The following is a 25,673-nucleotide window of genomic DNA, read 5'->3' as shown; positions in this document are numbered from 1 at the left end:
ATAAGGCTCTCCAGTTCCATCCATGCTGTCACAAAGGGTAGAAGCTCATTCTTTCTCTCTGCTGCATAGTACTCCATTGTAAAAATGTACCATAGTTTTTTGATACATTCATTTACTGATGGGCACTTGGGTTGCTTCCAGCACCGGGCTATTATAAATTGTGCTGCTATGAACATTGGGGTGCATAGGTTCTTATGGATTGGTGTTTCAGGGTTCTTAGGATATAATCCCAACAGTGGAATTGCTGGGTCAAAAGGTAGTTTCCTTTTTAGTTTTCTGAGGAAATTCCATACTATTTTCTACAGTGACTGTACCAGTCTGCAATCCCACCAACAGTGCACTAGGGTTCCCTTTTCTTCACATCCTCTGCAACACTTGTTTATTGATTTGTTTATGATGGCCATTCTGACCGGTGGAAGGTGATATGATATTGTGGTTTTAATTTGCATCTCTTTGATGGCTGGTGATGCTGAGCATTTTTTCATATGTCTCTGGGCCCTGTGCATGTCTTCCTTGGAGAAGTGTCTATTCAAGTCTTTTGCCCATTTATTAATTGGTTGTTTGTCTTCCTGGAGTGGAGTTATGTGAGTTCTTTAAATATTTTGGAGATCAAACCCTTGTCCGAGGTATCATTGGCAATTATCTTTTCCCATAGAGTTGGTTCTCTTTTCATTTTAACACTGTTTTCTTTAACTATGCAGAAGCTTTTTAATTTTATGAGGTTCTATTTGTTTATTCTTTCCTTTATGTTTCTTATTTTAGGGGTCATATTGGTGAAGATATTGCTGCAGGGAATGTCTGAAATTTTCCTGCCAATGTTTTCCTCTAGGTCTTTTATGGTGTAACAACTTATATTTAAGTCTTTTATCCACCTTGAATTTATTTTTGTGTATGGTGTAAGTTGGTGATCGAGTTTCATTTTTTTTTTTTTTGCATGTTAAGCATTCCAATTTCTACCTCCCAAAATTTTTTAAGATTTATTCATTTATTTTTATTTTTAGAGAGCAGGTGATAGTGGGAGAAAGAGATGGAGAGAAACATCAATGTGTGGTTGCCTCCCATGTGCACCTGCTCTGCCACTGAGAACACAGCCTGCAGCCCAAGCACACGCCCAGACCAAGAATCAAACTGGCAACCCCTTGATTTGCACCCAGTGCTCAATCCACTCAGCCACACTGGCAAGGGCTATTTTTGAAATTCCTTACTCCTTTTCTATGCCCACTACCACTGCCAGAGTTTAGATCTGTCTATTCTTCCTGTACTAGCACATAGTCTCCTACCTGCCTACCCTGTTTTTTGTCTTTCTCAAGTCCAAAGCAACAGAGTGAACTCCGCAAACTGCAAATATGATCATGTTATCCCTTTGCTTGAAATCTTTCAGTGGCTTCTATCCCTACAGGATAACATCCAAGCTCCTTAATATAGATTTTACAAGGTGTGCCTTGTGTTTCATCCTATAATGTAGTGTGTCTCAACCATAGCATAACTGACACATTGGATCAAGTAAATCTTCATTTGAAGGGACTTTATGTGCATTGTGTGATATTTAGCAGGATCCCTGCTAACTTTTGAGGTCAGGGTACTCCTGGATGTGAGGATATGAGCCACTATTATTTCTAAGTGTCAGATTAAATTTAAAATATAAGAGACCTCACTTTTTTTCAAAAAATTGATGCTGGATAAATTAGATATATGTGTGTGCTTCCAAAACAAACAAACAAACAAAAAAACAAAACAAAAACCTGGCCCTTATTTCATGCCACACACAAAAATTAACTCAAAATAGATCACATACTTAAGCATAAGAGATAAAACTATAAAGCTTCTAGAAGAAAACATGGAAGAAAAATTTTGGAACCTTGGGTTAGGTAAAGAATTCTTATTTATGACACCAATGCATAATACATATAAGAAAAAATAATAAATTACACTTCATCAAAATAAAAAACCTCTTTTGAAAAGTTAAGACAGCTGTTAAGAAGATGAAAAGACATGCTACAGATTGGGAGAAAATATTTCTAAATTGTATATGTGACAAAAGACATTAATCCACAATATATGAGAATACTTATAACTCAATAAGAAGAAGACAAAGGAGATTCAGAGATGTGGAATGGGCTTCCACACACACATGTAGCAATTAAAAAATAGGGAGAGATGACCCTGGCTGGTGTGGTTCAGTGGATTGAATGATGGCCTGTGAACCAAAGGATCACTGGTTTGATTCCCAGTCAGGGCACATACCTGGGTTGCAGGCCAGGGCCCCAGTAGGGGGAGTGTAAGAGCCAACCACACACTGATCTTTCTGTCCCTCTCTTTCTCCTTCCCTTCCCCTTTCTCTAAAAATAAATAAATAAAATCTTTTTAAAAAAATAGAGGAGAGATGTCTCAGCTACAGAGTTTCCCCTTGAGGAGTGAGGGGTCCCAGCCTCATGCAAGGCCCCCAACCCAGGATTTCAGTGTCAGTAATAGAAGACACAATAACTTCTGGCGGTGAAAGCCAGTGTAAATTCTATCCCAGTGAGATAAGGGTTTCTGGAGTCTCAGGCAGTCCTCTTAAAGGGCCCGTGCATAAACTTACCTGCTGATGAACTCATTCACTCTGAGCTCCAGTATTGGGCAGCAGCTTGAAAAGCACCAGGATTGTACCAGGAGGAACTGAATTATCTGGCTTCAGGGCAAAAGTTGGAGGGGCAGCTGTCTTCCAGACAGAAGTGTTGGCAGAGGCCATTGTTTCCTTTTCTAAGTATTTCATCTGCAGGTGGTCACCATATTTGAGTCTGTATCAATTGAGCTAACACTGTTTGTCCTGCCCTGATGATTCCCTGAGACCCCAACTCACCCAACTTGCTTCCAGTAACTTTTCCATACAAGGGGCCTGCCATGGCACATGCTGCATACTTTCCTAAAATCTCTCAAAGATTTACAAACTCCAAACACACAGAATCTAACATTAGCATGCCCTGTACCTCTTGCTAAGCAGCAAGCCCTGAACTAGTTTCAACCAGCCTCAGTTTGAAGCTTAGCTACTCTCAGGTACCTCCAAGCCCAGCATAAGTGACAAACATCTGCAGATCATATTGTAGCTTGTACTGAGTGGCCCTAGGCAGAACACAGGCAGTGGCTGACCTAGGCCTGTACCTCCCAAGAAAATAGGTACCCAATTGCCAGCTTCAGGCAACACCAGAGCACCACCCAACCACCTTCACAAGTGATATAGTCAAAGAGAATACTGGTCAGGCACCATAACCCCCCTAAAGTGACTCCTACTCTGTAGAGTCAGCCCTGGCACTTCAGCTCCTCATTGTAGTCACAGCCACTCCTTATATCTAATCTGCCTGAGGGTCAATCCCTCCCATTTGTATGCCAACTGCAATCAAGGTTTAATTATAACAGGAGGGCACACACAATCCAAAAAAAAAGACACAATGGAAACACCCAGCTCAGATAACTAAGGAAACTATGACACTGGGCCAGACAGAATACCTACTATATAAGACCATTCTGTCAAGACTGGGAAACATAGCAGCTCTACCTAATACAGAGAAACAAACAAAGGGAGGCTGCCAAAATAAGGAGACACAGAAGCATGTCTCAAATAAAAGAACAGAACAAAATTCCAGAAAAAGAACTAAATAAAATGGTGACAAGCAATCTACCATATGTAGAATTGAAAAAATCAGTTATAAAGGAGTTCAACGATCTCAATGAGAACTTTAACAAGGGGATAGAAAACATAAAAATTGAGATATAAAAATAAAAAAATAGGTGAGAAATGAGTAATATACTAACTGAAATGAAGATGGAATCAACAGTAGATTAAATGAAGCAGAGGATCAAATCAACATTTTGGAAGTTAAGGTAGAAGAAAACACCCAATCAGAATTGCAAAAAGCAAAAAAGAAAATTAAAAAATGAGGATAGTTTAAGTTGTCTTTGGGGCAACACTAGGTGCATCTACATTTACCTTACAAGGGTACCAGAGGGAAAAGAGAGAGAGCAAAAAACTGAAAATCTATTTGAAGAAATAATAACACCTTACCTAGTGAAGGAAACATATATACAAGGCCAGGAAGCACAGAGAGTCCCAAACAAGATGAACCCAAAGAGGCCCACAACAAGACACATCACAATTAAGATGCCAAAGGCTTAAGACCCAGAGAGATTCTTAAAAGCAGCTAGAGAAAAGCAGGTAGTTATCTACAAGGGAGCTCCCATAAGATTTCTCAGTAGAAACTTTGAAGGCCAGAAGGGATGGGCAAGAAATATTCAAAGTGATAAAAAGCAAGGACCTACAACCAAGATTACCCTTCCCATCAAAGCTATCATTTAGAATCAAAGGACAAATAAAGAGTTTTCCAGACAATAAAAGCTAAAGGAAGTTCATCATCACCAAACCAATTTACAGGAAATGGTAAAGGGACTTCAAGAAGAAAAAATACATAAAAATGTGAATAGTACAATGGCATTAACTCCATATTTATCAACAACTACTTTAAATGGAAATGGATTAAATGTTCAAATCAAAAGATACAGGGTGGCTTATTGGATATGAAAAAAAAAGACCCTTACTTATGTTGTCTACAAGAGACTCACTTCAGATGTAAAGACACAAACACTAAAAGTAAAAAGACGGAAAAAGATATTTCATGAAAATGGAAACAATAAAAGCTTGAGTAACAATACTTATACCAGACAAAATAAACTTTTAAAAAGCTAATGAGACTAGAAAGACCCAGCAATTCCTCTTCTTGGTATTTATCTGAAGAAACTCAAAACATCAATTCAAAAAGACATAATCATTCATATATTCATTGCAGCATTATTTACAATAGCCAAGATATGAAAACAAACTAAGTGTCCATCAATAAATGAATGGATAAAAAAGTGGTAAACATATGCATTAGAATATGACTCAGCCATAAAAAAATGAAATCTTTATATTTGAAACCACACAGGTAGATCTAGAAGGTATTTTTCTGAGTGAAATAAGTCAGACAAATAAGTCAGAAAAGACAAATGCCAGGTGATTTTGCTTCTATGTAAAATCTAAAAACAAAATAACAGATTTCCAGATACAGAGAACATTTTGATGGTTGTCAAAAGAAGGGAGGTTAGAAGGATGGGTAAAAAAGGTAAAGGAATTAAGAAGTACACATTGGTAGTTATAGAATAGTCATCGGTATGCAAAGTACAGCATAGGGAAATATAGTTAATACTATTATAATAAATATGTATGGTGTCAGATGGGTACTAGATTTGTTGGGGTGATCATTTTGTAAAATATATAAATGTCTAATCATTGTGTTATATACCTGAAACTAATATAATATTATATGTCAATTGTAATTAAAAATAAAAATTATTTTAAAATAAAAAGGCAAATAACAATTTTAAAAGTGGGCAAAGGATATAAATATACTTTTTTCCCCAGTAAGGATATACAAATTCCAATAAATATGTGAAAATATATTCTATATCATTAGTCATTAGGGAAATGCCAATAAAAACTACAATGAAATCCCACTTCTCCCCCACTAGGATGACTAAATAAAAAGATAGATAATAACAAGTGTTATTAGAGCATATGGAGGAAGTGGAATCCCCATACATTGCAATTAAGGATATAAAATGGTGCAGCCAATATAGAAACAGATTGGCAGTTTCTTAAATCTTTAAACATACATATAACTGTACAACCCAGTAAACACCATTGGTAAATACCATTCCTAGGTATTTACCCAAGATAAATGAAATCATATGTCCACATAAAATGTGAACATGAATGCTCATAGTAGCATTACTCATAATAGCAATAAGGTATCAGCAACCCAAATTTCCATCAACTGATGAATAAATAAATAAAATGTGGCATATCTGCAACAATAGAATGTCATTCAGCCATGAAAAGAAATAAAGTATTACTATGCTACCACATGATGAACTTTTAAAACATGCTAGGTTGAGAAGCCAGTAAACCAAGGATCACATATTATGTGATTCTATTCATTTTAAATGTTTAGAATGGGCAAATTTGCAGAGAGAGAAAGTAGATAGATGATGGCCTAGGCATTAGTGGGATTGCAGGACTGGGGCATGATGTCTAAAGGGTGTAGAGTTTCTTTTTGTGGTGATGAAATTGCTTTAAAATCAATTGTGGTGATGACTACAAAACTCTGAATATACTATAAATCATCGAATTGTACACTTAAAATGGGTGAACTGTATGATATGGGGATTTTATGTGAATAAAGCTATTTTTAAAACTGTATTTGGAGAAAATGTGTGTTTTTTTTTTGCCACTTTGAAGAAATGACAGTAATGACAAAGATTAAAATAAAGAACTAAGAACAAGATACTATTTACTTCACTGGGTGGTAGTATAGCAGTCTGCATCTCTGGATAAATCCCCACTTGATTCTCTTCAGTTTAATCAAGCAGTAACACTGATGCTAACCTCCATTGGCAACAGTCCTTTCCAGGACCTAAAAGAACACCACTGTGGAATAGATGCCTTAATAATGGCACTGTCAAATGCTTGTCACAATTTTATCAGGCTGGCTTGTATCTTGCTTTGCTTTTTCTGAATGATTTGTCTACTCAGTACTCATATCCACATTGGAAAGAAAAGGAAATCAAATAAAAATTACAAGTTTGAAAATATTCTTTGATCATGTCAACATAAGTGGCAAAAAAAGATCTGAATATAAGGGCTGTGCAAATACCATTTAGGGTCCACCCTAGAATACAATGTATCCACCACGATGAGTATTACATCATATTGGAGATTCTAGAAGCATAGAAAGGTGGAGGGTATTGAGAAGATTAGAAGCTTGGTTACAAATATCTAGAAAGAAGCAACATTGTGAGATATATACTCTGTTATCATAGAGTTAGAAGTACTCTTAAAGGTCATGTACTTATCTACACAACTAAGGCCCAGAGAAGTGATTGTCCCCATAATACATAGCTAGTAGAGAATAGACTAGAACTCAGGTTTCTAAATCCCAGTCTAGGTCTCTTTCCATATGTTGATTGTTGGATATCAATAGACTTAACAGTGTGGAAGACTGGAATACTATGCCAAAGCTTTTGATTTAAAGGGCCAACCCTACCTTATTCACTGCTCAGAGCCAGGAGCATCTCATCAATGATAAAACTCTAAAAAGTATAAATTAATTAAATAACCAATAACAAGGTTACACTTGTTTTTTTTTTTCTCTCTCCAGAAGGACAGTATATTTGATGTTTGGCCACCTCCATAATAAGCACTCTTTTAAAGTACAAAATCTACCTCAGCATGAGGTATCTTGAAGTATACTCTATATATGGCAAGGAAGTTTACATACTGTCTCCTTTCACAGAGCCCAGCCTGGCTCCCCATATTTGCTTTTATTAATTTCATGTCCAAACTAATCCTCTTAAAGTTTGTCTCCAGGAATCAAATCTGTGAAAGGTTGCAGGAGGGTGGGGGAGAGGGCAGAATTTTGGTAATACTAACATTGCCTTTCCAGCCTTGATTTACTTAAGGTAATGTGAATGATAAATGACTTCCCTCTTGGGGCATAATTTATAGCCATGTGGCCTTTTCCTTTGAGCCCAATGTTGACTGACAGGGTCATAATTCTAGGAGGAGAGAGAGGCTGGCTCTGGGAGAGCTGGAGGCCAGGTAGTATAAGTAAGGCCAGATGTGACTAGAGGGGGCAGAGATGATGGAGGGAGGGGAAACCCAGCTACACAGGCCCAGTAAAGACCTTGGGAAAAGCATTTAAAATTTGTAAGGTTAAATCCAACTTGTCTTCCTATGTTTCCTGCAATTGCCTTTGTGCTTGCAGCACCCAGTTATTTAGTATAGCAAACTGGAAGGGATAAATCTTTCCTGGAATACTTGGCAGTGGTTCAAACATCGTGTCCTCATTTTCTTATTCCACCACCGTATGGTTCAAACCATTTCTTAAAACTCTCTTCTAGCTTCAAAAGGTACAGATAATCTTGGAATCAGCTTAAATCTCTTTTTTTGTTATTCTAAGACCCAAAATTCCTTATCCAAGTAGTTGGTAATAGAAGGATATAGACAGAAACATGAAATAAATTCACTCAATTAAAAATTGGCCTAACAAAGCTAATGCAAATACTAAGAGCCAAAGTTATCCCTTAGGTACTTATAGTGAGGCAATAGTGAATCTTTGACTTCACAGATCTTGAATGTGGACAAAACTGACACTAGAGATGCCAGTAAATGTAGCATAGAAATGCATGGTGTTAGGACCAGCTGTACCCCTGTGTAAGAGGCCAAAAAGCTGGGATAACTTTGGCTCTTAGTATTTGCATTAGCTTTGTTAGGCCAATTTTTAATTGAGTGAATTTATTTCATGTTTCTGTCTATATCCTTCTATTACCAACTACTTGGATAAGGAATTTTGGGTCTTAGAATAACAAAAAAGAGATTTAAGCTGATTCCAAGATTATCTGTACCTTTAGAAGGTAGAAGAGAGTTTTAAGAAATGGTTTGAACCATACAGTGGTGGAATAAGAAAATGAGGACACGAGGTCTATTATTAAAGCTCTGCATTACTAACAGAAACACCATGCTTTGAGCTTTACAGAAATGAATTTAAGGCTAGATAGACCATGTATGTACTGAGCCAGAAAGTTAACCAGAAATTTGGATTCCAGGTTTTATGCATCCATGATCTTTAAGCATAAAGGTAAGTGTATCTTGATCAAAGAAATTAATTGTTGGGTAATTTTGTCAACATACCACAACAACTCCAGCTACTAAGGAATCAATAGAATAATGTCACCTGAGAGTGAACTAATATACATCATTATCTAACCCTTCACCATGTTTTCCCTGACCAAAAAGAAATCCATTACAGCCCATGGGAGTATCTAGGGAGCTACCCCCATTCCTAATTACATTAGCAAATTGTTTTTGAGGTGAGGAATGAATTGGGACTCCTTTCTACTGGTGATGGTTAGTTTCCCTGCCTATACAAACTGTAATACCTTAGAGGCAAAACGTCGGGAATTCAGTCTTTTATACTGGCAAAACATGAGACCTAAAAACACCAAAGGTTCCAAAAGCACATCCAATCAAAATAAAAATGGAGATAAAGAGATGAGAACCATGTCCGCAAATTGTTTGTCAAATGGTACACATGGAAATAGAAGCAACAATCAATCTGGTATGATCAACCGGGTTGTTTGAAACATAGGAGAAAAACATTTGTTCTAATTTATCTGGGATCCAGTTGGAACAAGACAAAAATCAAGTGAAGGCCTTAATTTCATGTTAAAATTGTTAATAAAAAATAGCCTTGACCATACTTTGTCCTTTCTACTAAAAACAGGCTAAACGGGATCTCATCCAAGCAAGTCCAAGCCATTACAACATATGTGCCTTCTGCCTGAATAGAGGAAGAACATATTCCCAAGTAGTAAGAATACCCACCAATAATCAGTGACTGATAGGTGTTAACATTAGAGCTGTCATCACTAGAATTGGGAAATGGGCTGGGATCCATGATTTTGAGTTTGGCACCAACTTTCAGTATACTTAGAGCCTGTTCTGTAATTAGTAGATTTGTCCCTGTACCCCCAAATATTGTTATTTAATGTCCTTGCTGTAACCACACAACAATGTTTGATTAGTGGGTTACCCCATGCATACCAATCTTACCAGTGAGGTTAGAACAGTTACTTTTCAATTATTCAGCATCTCCTGTAAATAGCATTTCCTAGTGTGCTTTGAAGAATATATGTGTATGTGTATATTCCACTATATATATTCCATTATATATATTCCACAATACATACATTCCATATTATATATTCTACAATGCACATTCTTTTTAAGTGTATCTTATCAATTATGCTATTACAGTTGTCCCACTTTTTTCTACCCTTTATCCCCCCTCCACCCTGCACCTCCCTTCCCTCCAGAATTCCCGCTCCCCTTAGTTCATGTCCATGAGTTGTACATGTAAGTTCTTCGGCTTCTATATTTCCTATACTATTCTTAACCTCCCACTGTCTATTTTGTGCCTACCAATTATACTTCTTATCCCTGTACCTTTTCCCCATTCTCCCTCTCCCCCTTCCCACTGATAACCCTCCATGGGATCTCCATTTCTGCGATTCTGTTCCTCTTCTACTTATTTGCTTAGTTTTTGTTTCTTAGGTTCAATTATTGATAGTTGTGAGTTTGCTGTCATTTTACTGTTTGTAGTTTTTCAGCTTATTCTATTTCTTAGATAAGTCCCTTTAACATTTCATATAATAAGGGCTTGGGAATGATGAACTCCTTTAACTTGACCTTATCTGGAAAGCACTTTACCTGCCCTTCAATTCTAAATGAAAGCTTTGCTGGATAGAGTGATCTTGGATGGAGGTCCTTGTCTTTCATGATTCTGAATACTTGTTTCAAGCCCCTTCATGCCTGCAAGGTCTCCTTTGAGAAATCAGCTGACAGTCTGATGGGAACTCCTTTATAGGTAACTCTCCTCTTTCCTCTTGCTGCTTTTAAGATTCTCTCTTTATCTTTCATCTTGGGTAACTTAATTATGATGTGCCTTGGTGTATTCCTCCTTGGGTCCAATTTCTTTGGGACTTTCTGAGCTTCCTGGACTTCCTGGAAGTCTATTCGGTTTGCCAGATTGGGGGAGTTAACCATTATTTGTTCAAATAAGTTTTCAATTTCTTGCTCTTCCTCTTCTCCTTCTGGTAGCCCTACAATTTGGATGTTGGAACATTTAAAGTTGCCTCAGAGGTTCCTAAGCCTCTCCTCATTTTTTTGAATTCTTCTTTGTCCATTTTGTTCTAGTTGGATGTTTATTTCTTCCTTTTCTTCCAAATCATTGATTTGAGTCCCAGTTTCCTTCCCTTCACCATTGGTTCCCTGTATATTTTGCTTTATTTCACTTTGGGTAACCTTCTTTTCTTCCTTCATTTTCTGACTGAGCTCAATCTATTCTGTGAGTATCCTGATCACCAGTGTTTTGAACTCTGTATCAGATGGGTTGTCTATCTCCTCATTGCTTAGCTCTTTTTCTGGAGTTTTGATCTGTTCTTTCATTTGGACCATATTTCTTTGTCTTGGCATACCTGTTATGTTATAAGGGGGCAGAACCTTAGGCATTCACCTGGGTGGGGCAAGTCTCTTTGCTACATTGTAGTGCTGTCTGTTAGGGAGGGTTCAGAGAGGGAACAATGCTGTTTGCTCATTCTGCTGTTGCCCCAATTTCCAATGAACTCTCCTGTGAGCCTGGGAGTTTCTCCCATCTTTATAACCCCCTCAATATTTACAGCTAGACCTTTTGAGTCTTAGCTTCCCTATGAGCCAGCCCCTCCTCACCAGTGCAGTTCAGTCCACTGCCTTGCTGCTGGTCCTCTCTACCCGCTTGGCTGCCCGTCTCCTCATCACCCCTCCTACTGGTCTGGATGTATATTTCTTTTTTAATTTTTTATTGTTCAAGTACAGTTGTCTCCATTTTCACCCCACCACAGCCCCTCCCCCACCCTTCCCCACCTCCTACCCTCAAACCTACCCCCTTTGGATTTGTCCATGTGTCCTTTATACATGTTCCTTGATGGCCCTTTCCCTAACATCCCCTATTATCCTCCTCCCCCTTCTTGGTTACTGTCAGTTTGTTCTTTATTTTAATGTCTCCGGTTATATTTTGATTGCTTGTTTGTTTTGTTAATTAGGTTCCACTTACAGGTGAGATCATATGGTATTTGTCTTTCACCCTGTGGCTTATTTCACTTAGCATAATGCTCTCCAGTTTATTTAACACCTTGGTTGTCAGAGTTTCATGCAGATTGCTATTGTGGCAGTTCTGGGTTATTTTTTATTGGCTGTTATCCTTTTGGTTATGTGAGGAAGCAAAGTGTTTTTATCTACACCTCCATTTTGGTGGGAACCCCTGTCCCATTACATATTCTGTTATATATTGATATATATTCTATTATATATATTCATATATACATATATAAATATACATACATATGTATATGTGTGTGTGTGTGTGTATATTTCATACAACATATTTGTGTTAAATAATACTGGGAAATTCTGGGGCTAAATTAAATGGATTTCCTTTCTGCAGGACTTCTCAGAATATTTAATATACTAATAAACACTATGAATCTCTAAGAAAGGCATATGATTTGTAGCATTTTTACAAACTTATTTGGCCACAGCAACCTTTTATAGAGTTTCTCAGGCCAAGGTTGTAGGGATAGTTCTTACCATATACTTTGGGAAATACTGCTTTAAAAGTCTGCCCTCAGTGACTTCCAAATAAGTAAGGTACAGGAGCCTCTCCTGTAGAATATCCACTCTTTTGGAAAGGCATCTATCTCTTCAGATAGACCTAAGGAAAGTGTCTAGAGCTTTGAAAGCAGAGGGTGTCTCAGAACATCTACCTGAGCCATATGAGAATCTCTTTATGTTAGTTCATTCAATCGGCAAACATTTATAGAGCATCCACAATGTATCAGGAACTGACCATTTAAAAACGTTAAGATTGTTTTAACTTTGCATAGTGGAGACAGAGTTTCAGAGATAACATAACATGAACCAGGCCTTAAAAGATAACTCCCAGGGGTCAAAATAGGCAGAGGGAAACTTTTTAAAGAGAAGGAACACTATCAACAGTAACACTGATGCCTGACAAAGCATTGTTTTGCTCCTTTGAGCACTGCCTATTGACACTTTTGTACACACATCATATCATACACTGGCATCTTGTAATGTACTGCCCCCCAGAATGGGAGATGATGCTTGAAAGAGTTGGATTGCTATTCTGTGTGTCCTGCTATAAGGTAAAAATCTACCCATCACTGGACTGGAACTTGCTTGCCCAGGAGGTGGAGATGTCCCTTTATTTATTATTAGAAGAAGTCACAGAATGCCAAAGTATGATATATCACCACAAAAATGTTGGAAGTTCAATCTAAGAATGATTGAGGTAAAGGGAAGAGATCTAACATTTATTTATATATACATATATACATATATATTACATTTCCATTTACATATTTATCTTATTTAATGAATATTATGCATACATATTTATATCATGTGTTTTACTTTATAGAGTGCTTTCAGATCCATGATTTCCTTTAATCCTCATGAGAATCCTGTGAGCATGGGTAGAGCAGGTGTGATCATCCCCTTTGTTCAAACACCAAAGGTATTTTATGAGGTAGAAAGTATAGACTAATAATAATCTACACTTATCTTCTCTGATGGGGGACTAGGATTCTCTTTAGAGCCAACAGACCCAGCCACTCTTCCAATTTCCTTGGAACATTTTTTTTGTCACATATTTACAGCTCCCTATGCTCAAGAGAATGGTGCATCTGTCTAATGGTGATGTCTGGCTACATTCTTTCCCAGATATTAATATAGGTGGTACTTTAGTAGCATAACCAATGACATGAAGATACTGATTTGAAAGAGAACAGATGGCAGCATCTTCCTGGGCTAATTTTAGGATCCTGAAACAGTCCCTTTCTCACACAAACCATCAGCAGAATGAAAATAAGATAGCCACATACATGGAAAACAAAGAGAGAAAAAATACATGGTGTAGTGAGGCAAAGACAACAAACCAGATATTTTAGTGCTTCCACCAGATGTGACTTTTATCATAGGATACATGAGTTACTTCAATCTCTTTTCAACAGAATGAATGCTGAATACCAATGTAAGGAAATCGAATAATAAATGAGTGGGGGAAGCCCATTTTTAGTCACATACATTGAACAAGGGAGCTTGCCTTATGTAATAGCTAAATTCATATACATAAAAATGTAGGACATAGGTTCTAACACATCTTTTCTTAAAAGGTAAGAAAGTTGAGGCTGTGATCATTTTACTTGGTAAGTCAGAAGCAGACTGAATTTAAAAGCCTCAGATTCTTGGTCCATTGCTTTGTCTGCTAAAAAGACTTTTCTTACAAATGAGACATAAAATATCAGATTGCAATGATGAGAGGTGGAGGAAGAGTCCCTTAACCAGAAATGATGCCTTATGTATAAGATAACCATCCACGGATTTAGAACAAATGAGAAAAAAAGTAGTCTGAAAAAGCCACATACCTGTTTTCCATCCAGGGTGTAGAGTTTTTTGACAACCCCGGTCTCTAGTTTGATGGCTTCAGTGATGTCAGTGAGGACTTGCTCAAAAGAGTGGGCTGTTTTCTTGTTCAGAAGCACACGCACAGCCTTCCGAGGCTTCACTCCACTGCGGATGATGGTCACCAGCTTGGGGCGCACAAAGTCCTTGTTCTCCCTGGCCTGGGCACTGTTGCTGCTAGCCAGGGACTGGGGGGCTTTCATATTGGCAGATGTCTTCACATTGACAGACCAATTGGGATTGACATTCTTGGTGTACTCCACCTTTTTAAAGAAGTTGTCTGAAGAACAAACATAGCTTTCCCCTAAGGGAAGACATAAGAGGTAATTAGTTTAATAGCAGATATATGGACTATTCTACCAACTAATATACACTGATCTGAAAGTACAACTTTTGGAGAAACAGTGATAATAAACAACCTTAAGTACAATTTCTAATTGGGCTCTCTAACAACTTAGCTTATTCAAATTCAAGAGCAAGTAATCAGAAAAACATTCTTCATTATAATGGCACACTTGGTTTAATTAAAAACCCTATAGCCCTGGCTGGTGTGGCTCAGTGGCTGAGTGCTGGCCTGTGGATCAGGGGGATGCCAGTTTGATTCCCAGTCCAGGGCACATACCCGGGTTGTGGGCTGGGTCCTCAGTGGGGGGCGCATGTAAGACAACCACACATTGATGTTTCTGTCCCCCTCTTTCTCCCTCCCTTCCCACCTCTAAAAAGTAAATCAAATCTTTTAAAAAATCCTATGAAACTAAGGGTCCCAAAGACAATGAACACACTTAAATATAACCTAGCAAGTATGGTCTTATTAGAATTGAAATGTTTATGTTAATTTCTAGGATGTTTGTTAACATCTATGGGCATTCCTGGAGTGTCTCTCACATGTATCTCTTCCTTAATGTCCCTGTCCTGTTTCTGGGCTCATAGCCCTGTCCCATTGTTATATTATAAACCAAGAACTTTCAAAGTTGATAATTTTTATTCCAAATTAAAATGACACGATAACCCTGTATATTGGGCATATAGTACATACTTGCCAAGAAGTCAGATTGTCCTTTGCAGAGAGAACATAGCTAACCAGCAGAATATTGAAATGGGAAATATATGTGTGTTGAATGTACATATGTATTAATAATTGTGCCCTCTATTGCTCACACCCAGCTGGAAAAATTGTCTGAATAACAACCTGTATACACACAAACACAATATTCTTTGTGTCTGCAAGTTATAATTCTTGCTTGAGAAAAACTCTTATTTGTCTCTACCACCCACCCTCATCTTTGCATCTTCTCAAATGCATCACTGTGTTCAAGGCCATCTTCATCAGTGTTCACCCTTGCCTGCTGCAAGTAATGAGGTTAAGATGTAAGAGTATATGACATAGCCTGATTTATGGATTGGAGGGATCCAGTGTAATTTTCACATGTACCTTGGGGATAAAGAAATAACTAATACTATGAAGAAATACAAGGGCCAGACACAAAAGGAGGTGATTAGACACCTGAGACTAGAAGTTGGGAAAAACAAAAGAGGTAGACTCAGCCTGGGGGAGAGAATATTGGAAAAGGTTGAATTTGTTAAATAAAATTCATTTGCCTTAAGGTATGCAGAAGTTCATCCAGAGGTCAAGCTGGAGAAAAACAGTATGAGTTAATTAGGCTTAACTTACCAGTAGTGACTCAAATACATAAATAAATAAATAAATAAATAAACCAACTCTAGTCAGTACAAAGAAAACACTAAATATACTTATGGTCTGGTGGCTCTTCTTCCTTTGGTCTCAGCAGGACAAGCATGCAGAGACATTCAGAAACACTGGGTTGGTAATGCACTCTATTTGCAAATATTGATTGCTTTGCTGTAGCACCAAATCCTTTAAGTCATGGTAATTAATAAATTTCTCAGTTACTGCTGAGAAAAGATTAAGTCAGAATCTCTAGGGCACCTTTGAGAACATTTATGGGTGTGTGTGGAGGGAAAGGGTAAGTGGCTTCCAACATATGCTCAGTGGCTTCCAACACTGTTCTGAGTGCCAGAAGCTGCTAGTGTCCTCTCATGCTTTGTATGTAACCATGGGCACCCTGGTGCACACACATACACACACACACAATAGGGTGGTTAAAAACCTTAGATAAAAGAAACCCTGATTTCTGTGGCTCTCTTGTTGGTTAATACAAATCAACCAGCGTTATAGTCTAGGATCTTTCATTTGTGACTTAAAATGATGAAAGGAAGGGTCTTTCAATTCCCCCATATATTTATAGCCAATATCCCCCCTACCCTAGAAACATCCTATTGCTTAGCACTTCACCAGTTTCATGGGCACTTTCTAAGAGACCACTGTCTTTACATCAGATGTTTTTCATAACTTGTCATACACTTTAAAACTCAGACAACTAGACAACTAGTGGTGTAGAAATGTGTGAGGCTATATATTTCTTATTTCACTAACCTACAGTCTCTTCTAGGGAGTCAGCTCTTGACCCTATTAGGAATTTGGACTTTTTTTTGCTCCCATATCTCTTAAACCTCTTAATCCTCTGAACTATGAATATGATTAAGTACTCCCAGATGAAACTGAACATGATAGTAGAGAGCTACAGCATCATATGGCATCCAAGAATTTTCCAGAGAGCCCAGCCCTCAGCCAAATCTACATTAAGCATCTTTGAAAAGTACCTTTCAGTCTCTCCACTCTCTCTCCTTTGGCCCCAAACTGAAGTAATGGAAAAAGAGCAGCTGATGTGATGTCAGTCAGAATGAGGTCCTCAGTACTTACTCCTATATCATTGGGCAAATTATCTAACTGCCTTTGGCTCAGTTACTTGTACGCAAAGTGGGGACTATAGTAACAATCCCTACCCCATAATGTTATTTTGAGGCACAAATCACATGACAGACATGAAGTGTTGAGCCCATAGCCTGGTACATAGTAAGCACTTGATAAATTACAGCTATACTTATTATTAATGCTTTTATTTGAAGAGAACAAGAAGGAAAGAGCAAAAATGGAAAAGAGGAAGAAACAGCTGGCAGGAAGAAAAAGAGGAGGAATAGAAACTGAAGGAAAGAAATGGGAAAGTAGCAAGGGCAGCCATCTTAGAACTGAGCTATAATCATCACAGAACATGAGGACAGCCTGGGTCTCATGCCTCAAAGATAAGATTTTCTACCAGTTAAGAGGAGGCTCCAGTTGCTGCAAATTGGAAATATAGAAGCTCTATGGCTAATAAAGCGATATGCTGTCACTGCTTATGCATACTGAGGGCAAGATTTTTTTTAATTTTATTATTTAGAGAAGTTTTAGGTTCACAGTAAAATTAAAAGGAAGGTACAGAGATTTCCCATATACCATTTGCCCCCAAGCATGCATAGTCTCCTCCATTATCAGCATCCCTCATTCCACACATACACAGAAGCAGAATATTTATAGTGGTTAAAAGCAGTGAAATAGGGAGTCAGACGTTCTTGGATTCAAATCCCAATCAAGCATTTACAAACTATGTGGGTTCAGGCAAATCACTTAATCTCTGAGTCTCAGCTTTTTCACCTATAAATTGAAGATATTACACTAGTGACATGGAGTCCTTTCTAATTCTAGAGCTCTATTAGAAGGAATTTTCTTTTTTTTTTTTCTGTATCCCAAATGGACTTTAGAAGACAAAGCTATTATGGCACTTAAATATTAAAGAAATCATTTCCTACCACTGAGGAATCTCCAATTCTACTATTAGAAAGACATCAAATATGCTAATTTCTCTAGACCAAGGCTTCCTTGTTCCAATTTTGCAAATGTCTGCAACACCTGCTGTCAGAGCTCAAATGTTTCCTGCACATTGAGTTGCCTGGCACTTGGAGTTGGGTGGGGTGTGTTACCACTTTACACAGCTGAGTTCTCATTTTGTCACAGATTCCAAGGGCCATTTCCTACCCATTGGGAGCCCAAAAGAAAAACTGACTTCAGAGAGCCAAGCAACATGACGATTTGCTGGAATTGACAAAGTACTTCAGTGTGAGGGGGTAAGGAAATAAAGTCATTCAAGTACAGCTAAAAGCGCAGGAAGGGAACAAATTGTGGGCTCAAGATGATCTAATGTCTACCTCCCTTCATTTTTAGTAGGGCTCCATTTTAAAAAAACATTAAACATTTATATTTTCTCAGTGCAAAAGCACTTCTGCCTGGGCTCTCTTCTTTTTTCCATGGCTTCATTACTCAAAAAGAAACATATAAAATGGTACTTTATTGTATCATCATACCTATTAATGATACATCTCTCCCAGGTATGCTAAAGTCTTCCTCTTTGGCAATGTACTTGCTTTAGTAGTCAGAGAATAAATTAGTGAGAAGGTATTTTCATCTCATTGGAACAAATGATCTATGGCAAAGGAAATAAATCATAGCTAGTGTCACTATACAGCTCATATTTTCTAACAACACTGTCTCAATTATACATATTCTGTCCCATGGTCTGCATAATAATGCTCAAAATGCCTGTAAGATTGTTCTGAATATTCATATATAAGAAATTTGAGAAAGATTTGGATAGGATATTAGGGGAAGGAAAAAGGTTCAATGATGAAGACTAAGCAAGACAAAAGGAAAAGTCACTCATGGATTTTAGTCCTTGGGAATATAGCTAATAAGGACCATGTTCTACATTACTTTGCTAAGATCCTTGGTATAACCAGAGATCTATGGAAAAGCTGACATCAAACTGAGTTTGGTCCCAAATTTTCCCCTTGCTACTTTCAGTATCTAGCAGCAGACACTGGACTAGAGGCATTAGACAAAGGAGTGCCACAAGGCAAGAGTGATTATTAGATGACTGCTTTTTATTTCATTTGATTTTAGGCTAGATATTTAATAATGTGGCCATTTGAAAATGTAGTATGTTCTATGCTCCATTATTCCTTTAAGATCTAAAAAAAAACAAAAAAAACCCACAAAAAAAAACAAGGATTTCTGCATGCTAAGGAACTCCCACCACTGTAGTTAGCTGAAGGGGACCATCAATATCACCTAATCCAGTATTTCCAAGTCTAAGTGGTGATAGGAATCACCTGGGAATTTTGTAAGGACACACATTCTGGAGCCATTGTCATGGGGATTCTAATTCAATAGATCTAGGATGTGGCCCAGGAATTTATATTATTCTAAAACTCTGAAAGATTCTTAAAGGCAGACAGATATGGAAACCACTGACCATTCCAATGCCTCACAATCATCATCATCATTATCATCATCATCATCATTATTTTTACATCATTGACAATAATGGTACCTTGCAGCTGTAGTTTTACTTTGGCAATGTGCTTTGACATCTATTATTTGATCCTATCCTTACAACTGCCATAATAGATAAAGAAGATAGGTTTACTAGTTTCATTTTATAGATAATTATATTACAATAAACACCAAATATATTCTATGCATATATAGAATATTATTCCTCAATAAAAAAATGAAGTGTATATACATGGTATAACATGGATAAGCCTTGACAACATTTTTCTAAGTGAAAGGAGCCAGTCACAAAAAAGTACATAGTGTATGAATCAATTTACATAAAATGCCCAGAGTAGGAAAATCTGTAGAGACCTAAAGTAGATTGGGACTGGAGAGTAAGGAAAATAGTCAGTGGCAGCTAATTGCTACAGAATTTATTTTCTTTTTGTAAAAAAATATTTTATTTATTTATGTTTAGAGAGAGAAGAAGGGAGGGACAAAAACACCAATGTAAGAAAGAAACAACAATCACCCCGACCAGGGACTGAGCCCACAACACAAGCATTTGCCTTCACCAGGAATCAAACTGGTGATCTTTTTGTTTTGGGGGATGATGCCCAACCAACTGAGCCACAATGGTCAAGGTTGGGTTTCTTTTTAGGGTGATGAAAATGGTCTAAAATGAATTATGATGATGGTTATACCAGTTAGTAAATTTTCTAAAAAGTAATCAAAGTATACACTTAAATGGGTGAGTTTTATGGTATGTGACTTATACCTTAGTAAAGTTGTTTTTTAAAGATGAGTTGTTTTAAAAAGAGAGAACATTAGTCACTGTGATGAGAATGATAAATCTATGGTTATATAGCTAATGAACTATAAAGTAGGATGATTCAAAGACTAATACCTACCCTTTATTGAGTGCTACTGTGTGCAAGGCAGAATACTAAACACAATATACATTGTCTTATTTAATTCTCAGAGCAGTTATTCTAACTTTATTGATGAAAAATTGAGGCTCAGGTAGTAAAAATGGTTTCCCCAAGGTTACAAGGTAACAATTGGCAGATCTTGAATTTGAATCAAATCTAATTACAAATAGTTTTCCATTTTTATCTTCTCCCTCTAAGACTGGAACCTAATGCCCCTGATTCTTCACCCAGAGATCTTTCTAAACTTTTTCAGTTTGAAGTCTCATGGGAAGCAATGTATATGACTTTTTATATCTTTCATTCAACTTCTTCCAAAAGTGACCAAAGTAAGGGACTTCTGCTCTCCATTCCTAGATGAGTAGTTAGTTCCAAATGACAAAATGAGAGAAGAAAATACTCTTTTTTCTTTATCCTCCTCATTCTGATACCTTTTCTTATTTTCCTCTGTGGTAGTGGGAAAACCGATTACATTTCTCAACACTATGTCAGAGATACCCCAGAATTTCCTTGACTAAATGGGCAGTAATGATGAGTGGGGGGGCATTGATGGCCACTGAAGCCTGTGGTTGTAGATGACATGTGAATAAATGCAACTCAGACATGTTTATACTCTACATAGTCCAGTAATTCACCAGGAAGTATTATCGCTGCAGGTAGGAATTGTAAATGAGAGGAGTACAATCTAACAGGACTCAAAAGGATCAAGAAAAAAGGAAGCTACAGCCTTCAAAATTATACTTATTACCTACATTGAACTGAGATTATTATAACATACACACAAATCTGAGGTTGAGGGAGAATCAATAGCAAGGGCTTATATGAGCAACACATGTTAAAAATAGATTTGGGGAAAAATCAGTGCATGACAACTTTCTTATATCAAACACAAAAACATTCTATTCTTGCTCTGAATACAATGTCACTTGGTTCAGAAGCTTGTGGTAGTGTCTATCATGGTCTTTAGAAGATCACAGCTAGTGAAAATGAGGATATATTGGGTAATTCACGTTGCTTTGTTTGTGAAAATTATTACAGAAAAAACCCTCAAATTCAACTGAGATGTGTATTTTACAGGACAAAAGACACACACCTTATCGATTACTCTGTTGGATAGCTCCCTCAATCTAACTTGAATCCCTTCTTCCAGTTTTCCCTGACTCTCCTTTATTTTAAGATATACACTAGGATGACCAATCCTTCAATGTTCAGTAAAAGCCTAGGATTAACCTCTGTCTGGCCATCTAACACATGATCAAATAATCTAAGATTCCCTTGCATCATTTTCCAAGGTCACTTATATAGAAAAACCTCAGACTTGAACCCTGAGACCTAGATCCAGCAGCTATATAGACACTGTCTCTTAAAAGTAACTGGCCCCAAATCTCTTGACCTGACTTGGAAAATAGCAGCTACTTGCAAGAATAGCAGCTACTTGGCTGTACAAGGGAAGCCCTCATGCTCCTTTGTCTCAGAACACAAGAAACCTAGAAGCAATGAAGCAGAGGCGGGGCACTCCCACACCAAGTCATTGAATGTGCTGTTTCTCATTCTTTGTTGGCTGTTTTATAATTTGATTTCCCTAGAAATCTGTGTGCTGTAAACTCACCATTGCTCAGGGAATGAAGAGTGAAGAAGAAAGGTTGGAGTGTGGGGCAGAGGTTAGGCAGGAGTATTTTTATTATTACCACTATTTGAGGCTGACCTTTAAAGCATTGTGTTCAAGTTAAATTGATCAAATATATTATACCAATTTAAAAGTGGGGGTAGGGAGGCATTCCTAATATAATTTATTTGATCAAGTAAAATATAAGAATGCACCCTAAGATCTATTTCTAAATGACTACAAAAAAGGCTTCATGAAAGACCAAGTTTTGGTAAGAGCTGGGCCCCTGTTTGGGGGTGGGTAGATAGGTTGTCAGGATTTTCAGCAATCTAGTCATAAAATTCAATTGCAAAACCAAAATGTAAAGAGGATTTAAAAGAATTTATGTACAGTGAGTCAGTTTCTATTCTAATAGAAAGAGTCTTTATTAAAATACCAGACATACCTACAGCTTTCTTTGGTATTTCTCTTAATGACCTCAGCCTTAGGGACACACCCTGAAGTGGGCTTATTAGAAGCAACAGCTGAGCAGTGACCACTTACCTAAAAGTATAATCCTTTGTGAACATGTCCAGGAAGTCCTGCTTTTAGGATGCACATTTCCATGAGTTGTAATTCACAAATAGTCTCTTAGCAGTTCAAAGGATATTTGGGTATATTTCCTTTCTGTTAATCCAACCAAACTTCTTTCCTCATTTACAACCCTTAATGATTTCACGGTTTGCCTTAATAGTGCTTCTGAGAGATAATTATTAAGATCTAGAGTAAATGATGCAATTCAGGTTTTCCTTTGTAAACCCTGGCAAGTAAGTACAATGCATTATTGCCACCAACTACACTTCAACCCCAGCAGAGACTGAAGGCCATGAAAGGTGATAGCTAATGGTTCTGTTGATGCCTATAGAATCAGAAGCCTGACCATCAACCTGGTGTTTAACAAATACACTCCCTAATTTCTTTCAATGAAATCCAAGAAATGTAGCCATAACCAATGATACCACCTCCCACAAAGGGCCACCACCCACTCCTTGAATTACCTTCCTCCAGTTCATCCATGCTTCCGATTTTCCTGGATCCATCAATGGTGTAAATGTAACGCACTCCCTGAGGCAGGTTGATATTGTCAGACAGAGATCGAGTTAGGTCAGCCAGCAAGGCATCGAAGCTGCGAAAACGGTCAGAGGACACAGCGTACACAATCCCCTTGAAGTAACGGTCCCCATTGCGGTAGAAACGTACCTTCTTGGCTTTCTTCTCATTGCTCAGTGCCTGCAAGGTTCTGGTTCGGTAGAAGCTACAATGCGCACTGTGAGTGGGGCTAGGCAACCCATTCATCCGTGAACCTCGCATGTTCCTGGATGTCTTATCTCTTTCATCAAAATGTCCAAAATCAAGTTCCATATTTTGGTGGAACCTCAGAGACCTGAGTGTTGGAGAAAAGGGTCAGGGTGAAAAGAGGCCAAGAAAAAAAAAAGTGGTCGGGGAGAAAAAGAAATCAAATATTAGCCAGATACAGATCTGCAATCTGCTCCTTGTGAAAAGAACTGGTTGGAAAAAGCCTGTGACCCATCTGCTGCTTGCTCCTGAGCTGCAGGAATATTGATCTTAAAAGAGAAAAAGGAGGGGCTAAGGGAGTGCTGATGGTTGTGGGGGCTGGGGTGACAGCTAGAGAGAGGCAAATTTGGCACTGTTCTAAACAGGAGTAGGAGGGATTTTGAAATAGCTTAAAATCCTGAGACCTACTGACACTGGCTCCTATCAAATTGTAACTTAGGGTTAAATACATTAAAACTGACATCTGTTTCCTCACACATGCTTACATGACTACCAGTTGTAAATTAATCCTTAGCCTAACAAAATTCTCCTTGAAGAGAACAGAAGTAGCTAGGCAAGGTTAGCATCTCCAGTTTAGAAATCAATTTTTGCACCTCAGTAAAATGACTATGAAGGGGAGTGTTTCAATATTATTCCAAACTCTCTTTCTTACCCTAGAATAAACTAGGATTCTCCTTTAAAGGGACAGCCTCCAGGGAATAGCCAATGTCTTTGTGCTATTCATCAACCCCTTTCCTCCCAAGCTGGTGCAGCTATCCAACATTCATAAGAAATAAGCTGGAAAAAAATGATTAGGCAAATCAGCTATTTAACGTTATTAGATTGCTTCCCTCTGGTACAAAATTTGGTCACAAAATCCTTTTCTAGTTTTTTAGATGCTTTATCCCCTCCACATCGATGCATCCCCACTCTTAATGGAATAATTTAATTGTTGAAAGATTCCTAAATGAGTCCATGAATAGCATAGGTGGCCTTTAGAATCAAGCACACCTTTCATTGTTCTGAATTTCTACCCTGACTGAAGGGACATTTTTACCCCACAGCAGACAATTCACCCCCAACTTGTGTATTGTGCAGGTATGTAACCAGAGAAAAATATGGTCATTTGTAAGATTTTCTTTCCCCCCTTCTGAGGAAGGAAGGAAAGAAGGAAGGAAGGAAAGAAGGAAGGAAGGAAGGAAGGAAGGAAGGAAGGAAGGAAGGAAGGAAGGAAGGAAGGAAGGAAGGAAGGGAGGGAGGGAGGGAGGGAGGGAGGGAGGGAGGGAGGAAGGGAGGAAGGGAGGAAGGGAGGAAGGAGAGAGAGAGGGGTGGGGAAAGAAAGAAAAGAGAAGAAAATCACAACATGAAACAGAAGACACAACAGAAGTCTGAAATGCCAGCAAAGGTGGTGACAGCTTTAGAAACAAACTATTAACATGCATCTCACATACTGGGATAAAAAGACTCACAAAGCAAGCAGGATTCAGCTGCTATACATTGTCATGTTGAGATATTTGCAAGGGACCAGGACGACAGGAGATAAAGGAGGACTGGTGCCTAACAGGTTTGCCAGGCTTGGCCCCGCTTTTCTCCCAATGTCATCATGACCTGTGCTGAGCTCAGCATTGTCTTTGTCAGACAACCTGCAGTATTGAGAAACCCCACCTCCTCAAGACCAGTAGCAAGCATTTCCCCAGGCTTGCTTTAACGCTTGGCTTTGCTCTAGTGTCAGGGGTTATTATTCTAAATCAACATCATGGTGAAAACAAAGAAACATCAAACTCACTTTTCCAAAGGGAAATTCCAGGTAGATGCTTAAGGAAAGAATCCAATAATAAGGAAGGGGGAAAGAGACAGGAGAGGAGAGGAGAGGAGAGGAGAGGAGAGGAGAGGAGAGGAGAGGGAGAGGAGAGGAGAGGAGAGGAGAGGAGAGGAGAGGAGAGGAGAGGAGAGGACGAGCACTTTGCCTTGTGCTTTTCCCATTTGACATATGTTACATGCTGCCTGAAAATAACTTGAAAGCCCCACTCACCGGTTTTCTGCTGGTTGGGTGGAGATGCTGAGAGAAAGAAAACCAATCTCTCTGTGCCTTTGTTGTCCGAGCTCCAAGCAAGAAATTCCTGCCAGGGTGGATAGATGCCTTCTAGGTCCTAGTGCCTTGTTCAGCTTCTCCCATATACTCAGGCTTAGTGAATCCTCCCACCTGCTATGATTAATTGCAAGTTTTTTTTTTCAAATCACAGGTTGGATTAACAGATAGAAAGGTTTCATTTACAACCAACAGAAAATTGCATGGTAGCAAAAAGATTTCACAGGCAAATTTAGAATGCTCTAATGAGCAATGTGCTAGCCTTTTCTTTTAGGGAACTGGCAATTTTGCTTGGTCAAAACCTTGGCTTAATCTTCCTGAAAGCTAGACTGAATCAGGCCAGGCTTCTTAGAAACTGT

General features: G+C 38.1%; 1 protein-coding gene across 1 annotated transcript in view; it reads right to left on the bottom strand.

Moving 5' to 3' along the window:
• Positions 1–25,314, bottom strand: part of DCX (doublecortin) — a 154,086-nt gene extending 128,772 nt beyond the window's left edge. Inside the window, exons 1-3 of the mRNA XM_045817453.1 lie at positions 25,258–25,314; positions 22,949–23,334; positions 14,110–14,450 (exon numbers count right to left, since the gene is read on the bottom strand). Coding sequence (XP_045673409.1) covers positions 14,110–14,450; positions 22,949–23,312 — 705 coding nt within the window. The 5' untranslated portion in view covers positions 23,313–23,334; positions 25,258–25,314. The remainder of the gene's footprint in view (positions 1–14,109; positions 14,451–22,948; positions 23,335–25,257) is intronic.
• Positions 25,315–25,673: the final 359 nt, after the last annotated feature.

This window comes from Phyllostomus hastatus, unplaced genomic scaffold (assembly GCF_019186645.2).
Source record: "Phyllostomus hastatus isolate PE091 unplaced genomic scaffold, TTU_PhHast_1.1 phas_scaffold_28, whole genome shotgun sequence".
Lineage (NCBI taxonomy): Eukaryota > Metazoa > Chordata > Mammalia > Chiroptera > Phyllostomidae > Phyllostomus > Phyllostomus hastatus.
The sequence above is the reverse complement of the archived record's forward strand: the minus strand, read 5'-3'. Positions and strand labels throughout refer to the sequence as shown.